Raw genomic sequence first — 13,015 nt, 5'->3', positions numbered from 1 at the left:
AGGCATCTGCTTTTTCGGGGTTGATTGTTTTCACCATCTGCTGCAAGGTCTCCTAAAATATAGACTTATACCTAATATAACTTTATACAGTTTTATAATTTTCCAATTTACCATAAGAACATGAATTAATCATTTCACGTTTATAACACTGCGGTAGGATCCCGCTGTCTGATCACTGCTGCAAGAAACCCTTTGCACAGCCTGTTTGCCGCTGCCTGTTGTCGTGAGGCAGCTCCGGTGTGGCCGCCATGCCACTGCCGATGAGAGGGAATGGGCGGAGCGCTGTTGCATTTGCTGCGGGGGGGGGGGGGGGGGGGGGGCGGTGCCTAGAGGGAAATCCCCACCGTGGCCCCGCCTCGCCCCTGTCTGCACTGGCATGACGGCGTGGAAAGAAACGCTTCTGGTGTGGCCACGCACCTCCTTCGACTGCCCTGGTGTGGCAGTGCCCGAGGAGATGCCCTCTCCCTGCTCTCTCCCGGGGTCCGCCCCGCCCTGATCCGCGCTGGCCCTCGGTATGAATCCCGCCGGCGCCCGCGCATCCTCGATCCGCGTCGCCTGTGCTGGACTGGTGCCCCCAGTCCCCGCCTCGCTTTCCATGGTCTGTGTCATCACCGTGCGTCCTGCCCACGCCGCAGAAGAGCGCGGTGTCCGCGGTTGTCTCTCTTATCTCCCCCCGCCATCCCGAGATCTGCGAAACCATGCTGCGTGTCTGCAAACAGTTCTTCCCGGCGGTCCGCGTCCCTCCAGTGCCAGGCGTCCCCAAACTGCCCCTGCACGCGCTGTGCGTGGCTACAGGGTTTGGTTTGGCGCGGCTGATCTGCCCCACGCCCTGCGCTCCCACCCATGGTGGCTGCAAGAGGGATGATCGCTCCCTGCAGTCCCTCTGCTGCCTCCCCCTTCGTCTCTGCCTGCCTGTCCCGCTGGGGGGGGGGGGGGGGGCGGGGGAGCTCAGTGCTTTTCCACGGCGTTTGTCCCGTGCTCGATGTTTGGGAGGGGGCTGAAGGGTCGTGGAAGCGGGGTCTGTGTCAGGCTCCCCGCATCTCCTTCCCAGGGCACGCGCATAGTGGCGGGGGGACAAGCCTCAAAAAAAAGACAAGATCCATGTCCTCCTGCTCGGTAGAGTGGATCAGGAATTTCAGCCTTCTCGGGATCGGTGATAGGGTGTCTGGGGACCGTGGGGACTCTGGGGAACCTGGGGAAAGCTGCGTCTGTTGAGATTTTCCTCCCACATCTCCTGTGGCAGTCAAGTGTGCTGGCTGACACTCGGGGTTCGCCCCAGACTTTCCCAAATTTAGGTAAAAACCACTTTTTCCGCGCACTCACCCATCGCGACCGCGCCTCCTGTCCCGCCTTCCCCCAGCACGGCATTACTGCCCGCCACTGCTTTCGCATCCGCTTTGAGCCATGCGGGCACGCACGGCTACTGAGCCTGCCCTGTGTTTCTTGGTGTAAGTTGTATTTCACGAAAATCACACAGAAGTGATTCATTCTCCTCACTTTCCTGTTCTGACCGCTCCGAAGGCGACTGAAATTTCGCCTTCTCCCCATTCTATTTCTTCACTTTCAGTTTCGAAGTCCTCCTCTTCCCCGCTAATGTTTTCTTCCCTGTGTAGGGCGTCTGCAGACTGCCCTCCCCCGCACTGTGTGTGATCGCGCGGACCACAGCGGCACGGCTGGTGCTCCTTCTCCTGCCCTTCCCCCTCCTTCCCTTGTCGTTTTGCCATGGAGGGTGGGGAGGGCAGCGCGAGACGGCCACGAGCTGCCTGCCTCGCTGTTCTCGCCGGGGTGCGGGGTAGGGTGCGGAATGGGCAATGGAGTTTGAGTTCTGGGTCACTCAAATGTCTCTGCCTAGGTTTACACATGAAGGCAGAGGACTCGATTTCGTAAAATATTCTATCAAGGTTTTCCTGCGAAGCAGGATGAATGAGAAGCTGTAGTCTTCCCGGGATTGGTGAGGAGGTTTGTGGCAGGCTTATAGATTGTGAGGATGTCGGAGAGTATTAGTGACTGATTTTGAGCGTCCCCTCCCCTTTCTGGGGTTGTGGTTAGGATGTGGGCTGGCTGTTGCTCAGAGGGCTGGGAATCTGATTCCTCTTTGCCTCTCTGCTGCCGCGGGAATTTTAATTTTTCCCCGGTATGCTGTGATATTATTTCCAGCAATGCTCTTGCTGGTGCCAACAATTTGAGAGCTGCTTTATCTCTTGTTGTGTCTTTTTGATGTAGCTTTCTGCTAACCTCTTTCCAAAATTCTGTTTGGAACAGTAGTTCTGTTTTACGGTGTGGATATTCAAGGCGAACCCATTGCAGAAGAGCTGGTGGCTCCTTGTTAGAGAGAGCTGCAGGCTGTGCAGAGATCAGGCTGTGCAGAGCTGATAAGATATGTAATTGTTCCTGGGATACGTTCTCCCCCATGCTCTGGGTTTCTGACTGGTCTCACCTAGGTGCAAGCTCTGCCGTCCTGTTGAACTCAATCCGGTGTTGTCCCTTGCCATCCAGCAACTGTGGGATGACTGAGTCCAGGCGCCTTGGAGATCTGGCTCCGGCCAAATTCAAGGGCAGCGTCTCTGAGGAGATTTTCCTACGATTTTTTCAGGAGTTTAGTTTCTGGCTCATCACCATCAAAGGGCTGACTGTGTGCCCACTGGGCCAGGCCTGCTGGGCCATGCCCACCCAAGTAATCTTATCCCTGAGATTCGGTGGTAAAGTGTTCTTTGCCCACTGAAACACCTTGTGCCAGAAGCAGAAGAAGAGTCAGGAATCGTCATCTCAGGTTTTCCAAGGTCGGCGATTTGCTGAGTGTCTTCTTTTTGGGTTCAAGTGTTGAAGTTCTGGCATCTGGCTTTCTGAGGGTCCGTGGCTGTTGAGATGATTGGGCACCACTCTCTCAGGGTTGCTTTTCCCTGAGATTCTCCTCGGGGTTGCTGTTCCCCGAAGTATATAGGGTTTTCGAGCTTTTCTTGCCCAAAAAGTCCAGCGCTGGAGCCAGAGAAGACAAACTGAGTCTGCCAGTGCGTTTCCAAGGTTGTTTATTCTTTCATTATCTCTTAATTCTTTCTCAGCTCTGCAAGTCATCCCCAGCAGAGCAGGACACGCGGCAGACTGGTCGGATCAGAGGGTCTCAGACTTTATGTACGGTCTCCCTGACCCAACCACTGTCCACAACGTACTTTTTATTTACAAAATCTTACCAATACTTACTACCTATGTTAACATGTCATTTCTGCTCTAAACCAATCCTTGTGATACAACTCAGCAGAAAATGGGGGAAAAGAACAAGAACAAGAACAAGGAGGACAGGACCACTCCCCAATTCCTCCATATTGCCTCTTCAAACCCATATACTAAAAATCCTGGATTCTACATTCAAACTCTGTGGTTAACTTACTACCACTTATTTCGAATTCTCTCTGCTTATGATTCTTCGTACAATGTGGGTATTCACTCCCATGGCCAGGGATCAAAAGCAGTGTCCTCCTGGGCTCTGTGTGAGGCTGGCTGACCCCCTTGTACAGATCCCAGACCCCCCTGTCTGGTCTCCAAACCCTCCAGGGCGACCAGAGGGATGTCCTGGACTCTGACACAACTCAAGTTGTAAAGTGTGTTAGAAAGGTGCAGGTTTTCCAGCTGGGATCGTAAATTCTTCCTCCTAAATACTGTTCTTGTCTTGCTTCTTGGGTGGGAAGGACACCAAACACAGTGCACACTCAGGACACTTTGTGTAGTCTGCCAGAAATTCTGTAGATTTTAATGTGTGACTGCATCATAAGATTATTTTTTAATGAAGCTGAAATTAAAAATCTTGGAAGGTAAAATACCAAATTCTAATTGTCTGGTCCTTTTGATTTTCTTGTAAAATTGCTGTCTTATAAAAGAATGGTTTCCTTTTTTATATTTAAAGCACACATAGAAAAGCAATCCTGATTAATGTGCTTCTGAACTGCACTGGATTAACCTGTCTGGCCTGAGAAAACCGATGAATTCTTTTAAGCTGTTAGTAAAGTCAGCAGATGTTGTGTTTCTCACCCCGTTACCCTCTCTTCTAGTACACTGTGGTCTGAATTTCTGGAAAAGAAACTTTGTTCTGAACAATGCGTTGGATATCTCAAAGATCTTAAATTTTGTTTTGATGCAATGCTTCCATCCCACAGGGCCAGTTTCTCATTGCAGGCAAAAAATTTAGCAGGGTTAAGGTTGCAAATTTCCTGTAACAAAAAATGTTGCTGAGCACTAGTACACTTTTATTTAATCAAAAGAAAAGGCCAAAGAACTCTAAATCAAGCATTTTTTTCCAATTTCAGTTACTCCTTAATGTCTTCATTTTCTCTTTCATGTATTCCTTTAAGAGCGTGAGATTTTTGTCAGTGTCCGAGATCTGTTTCCTTCACTGGTGTGAGTCAATAGTTCTGAGGTCTGCGTCAGGTTCTCTGTTTCTCTTTTGAACAGACACAGTATTTGTTACTTTTTACCTTCTAGATCATTTTACCTTTGACAGTATACTGTGGGATTTTGTCCATAAGAACACAGGTCTAGCAGCATTTTTTGAATCAAGGTTTTGGTGTAGGTGAAGATTTGCATTGTCTTTTGCAACCTTCCTTTATTGACCATTTACTGCATGGCATGAATAGTGTTTCTTTTTAATATCGTCATGCAGGTCAGTTTTCCCAATGCTGTTTCTCACACAAATCTGCTTCATTCAGTAGATCAGTGTTCCTAATCAAAACTTTTTTCCTGTAGTTATTTGTTGGATGTACTCCCTCTCATAACTATTGCTTTTCTGCTATTGTACCTTCTCAATTTGGCTCAACAGATGCTACCTCAGTCCTGATGCTAGAGCAGTGCAAGTAATTAATAATACAAGTTGCTGCCCTCTGGCTTTTTTGCTCCATGGACCTTGTTAACAGAGTTGCCATCTGTTTTGGGAATTGGAGTATTCTTCTGCCTGTAAGATTGCTGATTTGATAGCGTCTTGGACTGATATATGGAAGGAAACACCGTGTAGGCTGACTACTTCATTCTGTACTAGATTGATTGATATCTATATATATATATCAATTGATAAATTAATACATGCCTAAGAAATCTTTATTAAAGAGTTTCTACATGGTTCTTGAACCAGAGTTCTTTTTTCTTTAGAAGAGGGAAATATCCCTGAGAGCTTTTGAGTAGCCTTCTCTTGGAAAGCTTTCTCAACATAATCAGAGATTCTTAAAGCTGCCCTCTTTTTTCATGTCTTAGCTTGGCGCCAATAGGGTCAAACAAAGTCCTGCTTCCTTTGATCTGGCACAGCCAAGTGGTTGGCCTCAATTCCTCAGCTCTTGGTTAAAGTACTTGAGATCTCCAGACTCCTCTGTCCTGGTACCTAGGCAAAGCCTGTGTGGCTGCAGCACCTGGTGCACTTGAGCTTGAAGTGCTGGTCTGGAAAGTATGTCATCTAAAAACACTTCTACAGCTCCAGCTGGATAATGACAAGTAGGAAAGTCATGTATCATTTTCACTTTGTATTTTTTTTTACATGTACTAATGCTAAGTAAGTGGTCAGTCACTCCTCAGAAATGGGTGTGATGGAATTGTAATGGGAGCAGTCTTGGTCACTATATATAGCATAGAATTATAGAATATCCTGAGTTGAAAGTGACCCACAAGGGTCATCAAAGTCCAACTCCTGTCCCCGCATGGGACAACCCCAAAAATCACACCATGTACCTGAGAGTATTGTCAAACCACTTCCTGAATTCTGTCAGGCTTGGTGCTATGACCACTTCCCTGGGGAGCCTGTTCCAGTGGCCAGCCACCCTCTGGGTGAAGAACCTTATCTTAATATCCAACCTAAACCTCCCCTGACACAACTTCAGGCCATTCCCCTGGGTCCTGCCACTGGTCACCAGAGTGAAGAGATTTATGCCTGTCTCTCCACTTCCCCGAAAGTTGTAGACTGTGATGAGGTCTTCCTCAGTCTCTTCTAGGTTGAACAAGTCAAGTGACCTCAACTGCTCCTTGTATAGCCTCCCCTCCAGATTCTTCACCATCTTTGTTGCCCTCCTTTGGATCCTCTCTAATAGCTTTATAGCTTTTTTATACTGAGGTGCCCAAAACTGTGCACAAAACTTGAGGTGAGTCTGTGGTGGGTTGACCTTGGCTGGACACCAGGTGCCCACCAATCCGCTCCATCACTCCCCCTTGTCAGCTGGGCGGGGGAGAGAAAATAGGGTGGAAAATGACTTGTAGGTTGAGATAAGGCAGTTTACTAAGGCAAAAGTGAAAACTTGTGCGCGCACAAGGAAAGAGGAAAAAATTTTTTTTATTTTCTACTTCCCGTCAGCAAGTGATGTCTGGCCACTTACTGGGAAGCGAGGCTTCAGCATGTGCAGCAGTTACTACAGAAGACAAACATTGTAAGTAAGGAATGCCCCCCTTCCTCCTCCTTTTCTTAGCTTTTATATCCCTTATGGAATATCCCTTTGGTTAATTTGGGTCAGCTGGCCTAGTTGTGTCTCGTCCTAGGATCTTGCCCACTCCCAGCCCATAATGGGGGGAATGTTGTGAGACAGCACTGATGCTGTGCCAGAGCTGCTCAGCAGCAGCCAAAACACTGGTGTGTTATCAACATCTTTCTAGCTTCCAATGCAAAGCATAGCACTGTGAGGGCTACTTTGGGGAAATGAACACTGGCTCGGCCAGACCAAATACAGAGCCATCTTGATATGTTCCACGGGCAGGCACAGGGGTTTGGTAACTGCATGTCCTGGTTTGGGACAGATTTGGGAGGGAACTTCCTGAAGGAGTCTTCTCTAAAAAGCAAATTCAAGCGGCCTCTCCCCCAACCAGTTCAGGAGGTAAACCTCCTTTGAGAAAAATGGAAAAAACTGTTTATTTAACAAGCAAAGTACTGACAAACACGAAAAAATAAATAATATTAAACAATGGAACTTCTTATTGTTCTGAAGAGACGGCAAATTCAGAGAGAGACCTTCTTGTGGGACATAGCTCGGCTCACTCAGTTTCTTATCAGTCCCTCCTGCGCTGGAAAATGCCGTGTCCCAGGGTCCAGTGGGCCACAGGCATGAGCTTCTGGTGTTTTTCTGGGTTTTCGGTCCAGAGCAGGGCTGATCAGTTCCAAGAAAAAGAAAAGCCACAGTCTCGGGAACTTCTCTGCCTCAGTGTCTTGGTTTGAAAGACAGATATCTGCTAGGAAGGGGGCAGGGCCTCCCTAGAGATGGAGAATTCAAATCCCCTCCCTCCAAATTATTCCAATTAAAAAAAAATTAAAGGAGCTTTCAGACAGAGGTATGGGGGTAGGAATAACAGTTCTTTACTAGTATATATGACAAAACGACAAACAAACAACAACTACAGCATCAATAATAAACAGAACCAAGAACCTTGAGGGCTTTCTTTTACAAAAGCCCAGAGCAGTTTGATCTCGGCGCCCCTGCAGGACTCCGAGAGGCCGAGCTGGAAGGGTGGAAAGTCCCGGGCTGGTGGATGAGATGAGGAGCTCTGCGCTGGTAGCTGGAGCAGCAGAGGTGTCCCGGCAGGGCTGGGCAGTGCAGGGCTACAGAGTAGCAGGAGAGCCTCAAAGCTCCGAAGAAGCAGCAGCGGTGGGGGGAGGCTGGAGAAAACGAGCTCAGGATTCCCGGGTACACGAGCAGATGACGACAGATTTCCCAGGACGAGGCAGAGGCAGAGAGCAGCCTGACCGTCCTCCTCGGCGCTGAGAGCAAGAGTGCCTCCCCCTCCCCCACATCTGTCTTTTTGCCTTTCCCAAAGCTCATCATCTCTCCCCTCTGAGGGACACTCCCAGGGACTCAAAAACAATAGGTGTAGCCTTGTGCTGCCATATCCCTCAAGTACTCCTTTTGTTCTGACTAAGTAGTCATCAAGGCTTCTTGGAAACTTATGGGAAAAAATTCTGTGAGAAGAAAAAAAAAAACAAATCTAACCCCCAACACTCAGCTAGCTAAAAAAATGAACTGAAAGCAAAGGAGAGCTCTCTCCCGCTGTCCGTGCTGCAGACAACCCAGTCCGTGAGAAAGAATGGGGGAGCAAGTGCACTTTCTGCAAACCAACTGTACGCTTCTTCTCTTCCCCCTTTGCTCTCAGATCTAGTTTTAAAGGCACAGAAATCAATATCCAGCATGAACAAAACAGATGATAGGGGATACAAGCATCATAAAGTCACCCTAGGACACTGCAGTGGAACTAAAAGCTTGTGATTGCAGGGGTGAGTTTTTTATGGGCCAGGAGGCAAGGAAAAATATCTTTAGTATAAAATGTTCTAATTTTTTAATTATTATATAGTGAAAGGTTCAAGAGTTAAGGGCAGGGAAAGGTCACTCACAGATAACCATCACTGGCAAAACAGACTCAATTTGGGGATGTTAATTGAATTTCTTACTAACAAAACCAGAGCAAGATAATGAGAAGTAAAATAACACCTTAAAAACACCTTCCCCTCCCACCCCTCCCTCCTTCCTGGGCTCTTACCGCCTCCCCCAGCATTGCAGGGAGACAGGGAATGGGGGTTATGATCAGTTCATCATGTCACCAAAAATGTTAGGATAAATGAAACTCTCTAACACTATTTCTTTTAGTATTAGGGAGTAGGCATTACTTTATTCTGGCCAGGGTGCATAGTGGATAACTTCAGCCATATACACCACTTTCAGAACTTTTCACTTATTTATACATTTTTAGCAAACAACAAAATTATTGTTTATTGGTTCTAAATTGCATAATTCTCTTCATTAATTGGTATTCTGTCTTCTATTGGTTATTGATTTCTCGCTTCCCATACTAATTAGTCCATATTTTTCACTCTTTTTATTATCATTTTCTCAGACAGGGAGTCTCCAGCACTCAGGCTGAAATGTCTTTGTTAGTCTATTCTCTATCTCCTCGTTACTCTAACATGTCCTTGAAGGACTATTAATTCTGGATTCCAGGTGTCCAGCCTTTAACTCTCCCAGGCTTTGTTCACTGAAACTTATCAGGGTTAGTTTAGCAAAACTTAAAAGTTTCAGTGATCTAATAACCACACTTAAAAAGAGTCTGTGAAAAGAAAGTTAGCTATGTGCTGGCCAGAGTGGAAAATTACACTGCTTAACTTCTTATGATTAATACACTGCTTATGATTAATTAAAACAATTTAAAAGTTAATTAAAGACATTAATTAGAAAAAATAATTAGAAAAGTTATATCATTTCCAACAATTACATGCTGTTCCTGCTGCTGCTCAGGGAGAAGAGTCCTTCCCCTGTTCCAGCATGGGGTCCCTTCCATGGGAGACAGTCCTTCATGAACTTTAATGTAAGACCATCCCACAAGCAACAGTTCTCAATGAACTGTTCCAATGTGGCCCCCTTTTCATGGGGTGTAGTCCTTCAGGCACAACCTGCTCCATTGTTGGTCCCCCATAGGGTCACAAGTCCTACCAGGAAACCTGCTCTAGTGTGGGCTCCTCTCTCCACAGGTCCCTGCCAGGATCCTGTTCCAGTGCAGGCTTCCTACAGGGTCACAGCCTTTTTTTGAGCATCCACCTGCTCCCATGTGGGTCCATCTTGGAGATGGCTGGCATTGGTTGTCTGACATAGGGGAAGTTTCTAGCAGCTTTTTACAGAAGCCACCCCTGCAGCCCCCTGGCTACCAAAACCTGGCCATGCAAACTCAGTACAATGTAGATGAGCATCTTTTGCAAGTATAGAGAGATTACTGTCTTCATCTTCCTTAAATCAACTAATTATATTCAACAGCCAGTTAAAAAAATAAAATTGTCAAGAGTTAAAATTTTCAAGTCCATTAATTAAAACAAGGTGTGAGATGAAATTAATTGATCTTAGTTGAAAGGTGCAAGTAACTAGTCACTATCAACTGACTTGACAACAGGTAGTATTTAAAATGGCTTTAATAACCCAGTGAAATGCCACAAATGTTCTGGTTTTAATTTTCTTGTGTAGCCAGCCTGCTTAAGGAGGTTTAGCCATTAAACAGTTTAGAATAGGTTTTCATTTTCTCTCCCAATGCAGCTTCATCTCTGCTTAATAAATGAGGCATTTATCTTTTTTGTACTGTATAATCACAAACTGTAGAAATACTTTTAGTCATTTCACAATTGAGAAGAAGCATTCTGTTTAAACAAAAGAATGCAGCTTGGGAATGAACAGCTCTTCTGAAATATATATCAAGCAGTCATTCTTAATGAAGCAGATTAATTTTTCTTTCTTTGTTAATCAGGTATGCAGTGTTATGCTCTGCAGACCAGCAGCTGTTGGCCTTGTGGTACTACCATCCAGTGTTTCAGTCAGGTAACAAAGGATTTGCACATAGTCGCAGGGGTTCTTGCTTTCTGATTAAAAATCTGTAGCAACCTAGCAATGACATAAGGTCTGTTCCAGCTTAACAGACTCTCTTAAAGCTATGTCCATATACAGCTGTTGCAAGCCCATAGAAAACAAATCCCTGCATGTTCCCCTCAGCACACTTGGCAATGCTATGCTATCCCCTGCTGGTCTGGAGGGACTTCCCAGACCTTGCTTTGTAGGCAAGAAATTAGCTATGGCAGCTCATTGTTTGGGGTTGATGTCAGTAATTATTCTGTTGCTGCCTTGTTACTTGGTGTCAGCTTCTTATGGTGGTCAGAGTGCTGAAGACAGTATTCAGAGTGGAAGCTGTAATACAGTATTGTCTTTCATCAGATAACTGCAAAGCTACTGAAAAATATATTCCTGTGAACTATGGCTTTCTCTTTAGTGCTAATGAGCTGTGAGATCTGTGGTTGCTCTGGGGACAAGTCGAAGGATGTCAGACTTGGTCAAGGCTGCTCGTCAGCCCTCCCTCCTGTTTAAGAGGTGAATTGGTGCTAATACTTCACCCTGCTTGCTGCTCTTCCAGCCTAGGCAGCACTGGTGGCTTCACACAGGATTTGTGTGTTTGAAGAGCTGCAGGAAATTCTCAGTTTTGATCCCCTTAGCTAGTTACTTGTCAGGAGCAGGGAAGGAAAACAAACTGGTGTTGTCATTTGATTGTGGTTCACAGGGGCTGCTCACTGAATTTTTACCCACCATGACTTCCAGGCTTCTATCTGGATAAATTTCTTTCAGCTATTTTTTCCCTAAAGCTCTCTGTAATTGGGGAGGCAAAATTAAACAGACATAATGGTAAGAAGGTTTAAGTTCCCGTGTGTGCCTGAACCCCAGTTTTGCAGCACTTGGCAAGAGGAATGTGGGTATAAGGTGTGTGTCCCTGCTGTGACAGGTTGCATTTTGCTGCTATTGATAATTGGAAGGATTAAGGACTTCCATCCTGTGGTGAGAGAGGGGATACTACACAACAAAGGGAACCTCATCTATAAATTGATCCTTGTCCCATTCCCACTGTGTAACATGGAGGTGAATTCAGCAGAAGAAAGAAATGGGGGAAAGGTTACATTTCTCCATGGCTGTGCAGAACAGGAGTCTGGAATGCTTTTTTGGGGTGGTTCTTGGCTCATAGCAGAAGCTCAGCTGGTGTGGTGTGAAGCAGGTGAGCACAGGGTTCCCATTGCAGTCACTTGGCTCTGCTGGCTCCACTGGGGAGTTTCCCTCATGGATTGAATGGCCTGAGACTGGGTTTGATGTATCTCATCCTGTTAGTGATGATGAAAGGTGAAAGGGGGAGTGAGGGCTGAGCTGGTTGTTGCTGTGTGATAGGTGAGGACTGCAGGTGCTATGGCTGCTAAACTTAACTCTCATTTCAAGGGGAAAAAATTAATCTGTCTTCCTCTCAGGGTTGCTTTTCCCTGACAAAAAACTTCAATAAAAAAATGCTCAACACAAAGAAAAAAAATGACATACCAATGAAAATGAAGCATGATTATCAAAACATTTTTGCCATCACCTCAGAGACTGCAAACTGCTGAAACACTTTACTTCAGTGAAAATCCTGATACCCTTTGTTGGAGTCCATGTTTCCATGGATCCTCCACAGAGAGTGAAAAGTACAGAGATAGAATTAAAACCTTTAGAAAAATTAGAATATATAAAAGCTTTAGATACATAAAGTAGAAATCTAACCCTGAGCCTTAAGTTTTACATGCCCTAAGTCCTAGTTCACTGTAGAAGGACACAGCTTCAGGCCTAGTGATAGAGTATAGACATAACAAAAATAGAGTAGGGTACTGTTTATAATTTTTAGTATGAGTTTTATATACAACAAGGTAGAACCTTATGCTAGTAATATAGAGTTTTACGTTAATAGATATGCTATGTGCGTAGGTTTTGACGCTGATTTTCGTAGTTTTACGAACTTTAGAATTGTATCTAGATTGGCTAGTGTGTAGATAAAAAATATGAATATGCATTTTGCAATTTGGCATAAAAAGCCTCTGGGTCAGTTGGTCGGAGGGATTGACTGATCAATCCGATCTATCGATCCAACCTCCACCTCCTGCAGCCTGAGGAAGGAGCCTTGCTTGGGAGCCGAATGGGATTCTAAAGGTATCATCTATTGTAGCCTGGCATCTGGGCCCTGGGGTCCCGTCCCTTCCTCCTGCGAGGGTGCGGGACCCCAGGGACCCCTCCTTGCCCCTGCGATCCCGTCCCTTCCCTTTCCCCCTGTGGTGTTTGCCCCGGAACTCTGTTCGGGGCTGCCGGGGAGTCTGCGAGGGTCTGGGACCCCGGGACCTCCTTCCTGTCTCTGCAACCGGGAACTGCAAGGGTTTGGGACCCCGGGACCCCTCCTTGTCCCTGTGACCCTGCGTTCAGGAACTCTGCCGAGTTGGGGACCCCTCCATTGCCACTGTGATCCCCGCGGCCGGGACCCCTGTCTGGGATCTGTGATCTTGTGATCCCTTTCTGTTATTGTGACCCCACGGTTGGAAAATCCTGCTTGGGGTCAGATGGGAGGCTGATTTACCTAGAGGCTGTAATGTCAGATTTATGCTTGCTTATAGTCTTACTAGAGTTTGCTTGTATTTGGACTCTGCTTGTTTATGTTTATAACTGATCGTATTGTAAGACCGCTCTTAGAACTCTTGCACCTT

General features: G+C 46.2%; 1 protein-coding gene across 3 annotated transcripts in view; it reads left to right on the top strand.

Moving 5' to 3' along the window:
* LOC134565019 (RNA-binding E3 ubiquitin-protein ligase MEX3C-like) overlaps window positions 1-13,015 on the top strand; it is a 51,590-nt gene that overhangs the window by 24,299 nt on the left and 14,276 nt on the right. The window contains exons 2-3 of one of the 3 annotated variants that reach the window (XM_063424375.1): window positions 6,320-6,392; window positions 10,231-10,301. The exons of 1 other annotated variant lie outside the window; for it this stretch is intronic. In XM_063424375.1, the coding sequence (XP_063280445.1) occupies window positions 6,320-6,392; window positions 10,231-10,301 (144 nt within the window). The remainder of the gene's footprint in view (window positions 1-6,319; window positions 6,393-10,230; window positions 10,302-13,015) is intronic. One more of the 3 variants, XM_063424377.1, reaches the window with a different exon arrangement.

Source organism: Prinia subflava (genome assembly GCF_021018805.1).
Source record: "Prinia subflava isolate CZ2003 ecotype Zambia chromosome W unlocalized genomic scaffold, Cam_Psub_1.2 scaffold_31_NEW, whole genome shotgun sequence".
Classification (NCBI taxonomy): domain Eukaryota; kingdom Metazoa; phylum Chordata; class Aves; order Passeriformes; family Cisticolidae; genus Prinia; species Prinia subflava.
Note: the sequence above shows the minus strand (reverse complement) of the source record. Positions and strands in the feature narration are given on the sequence as shown.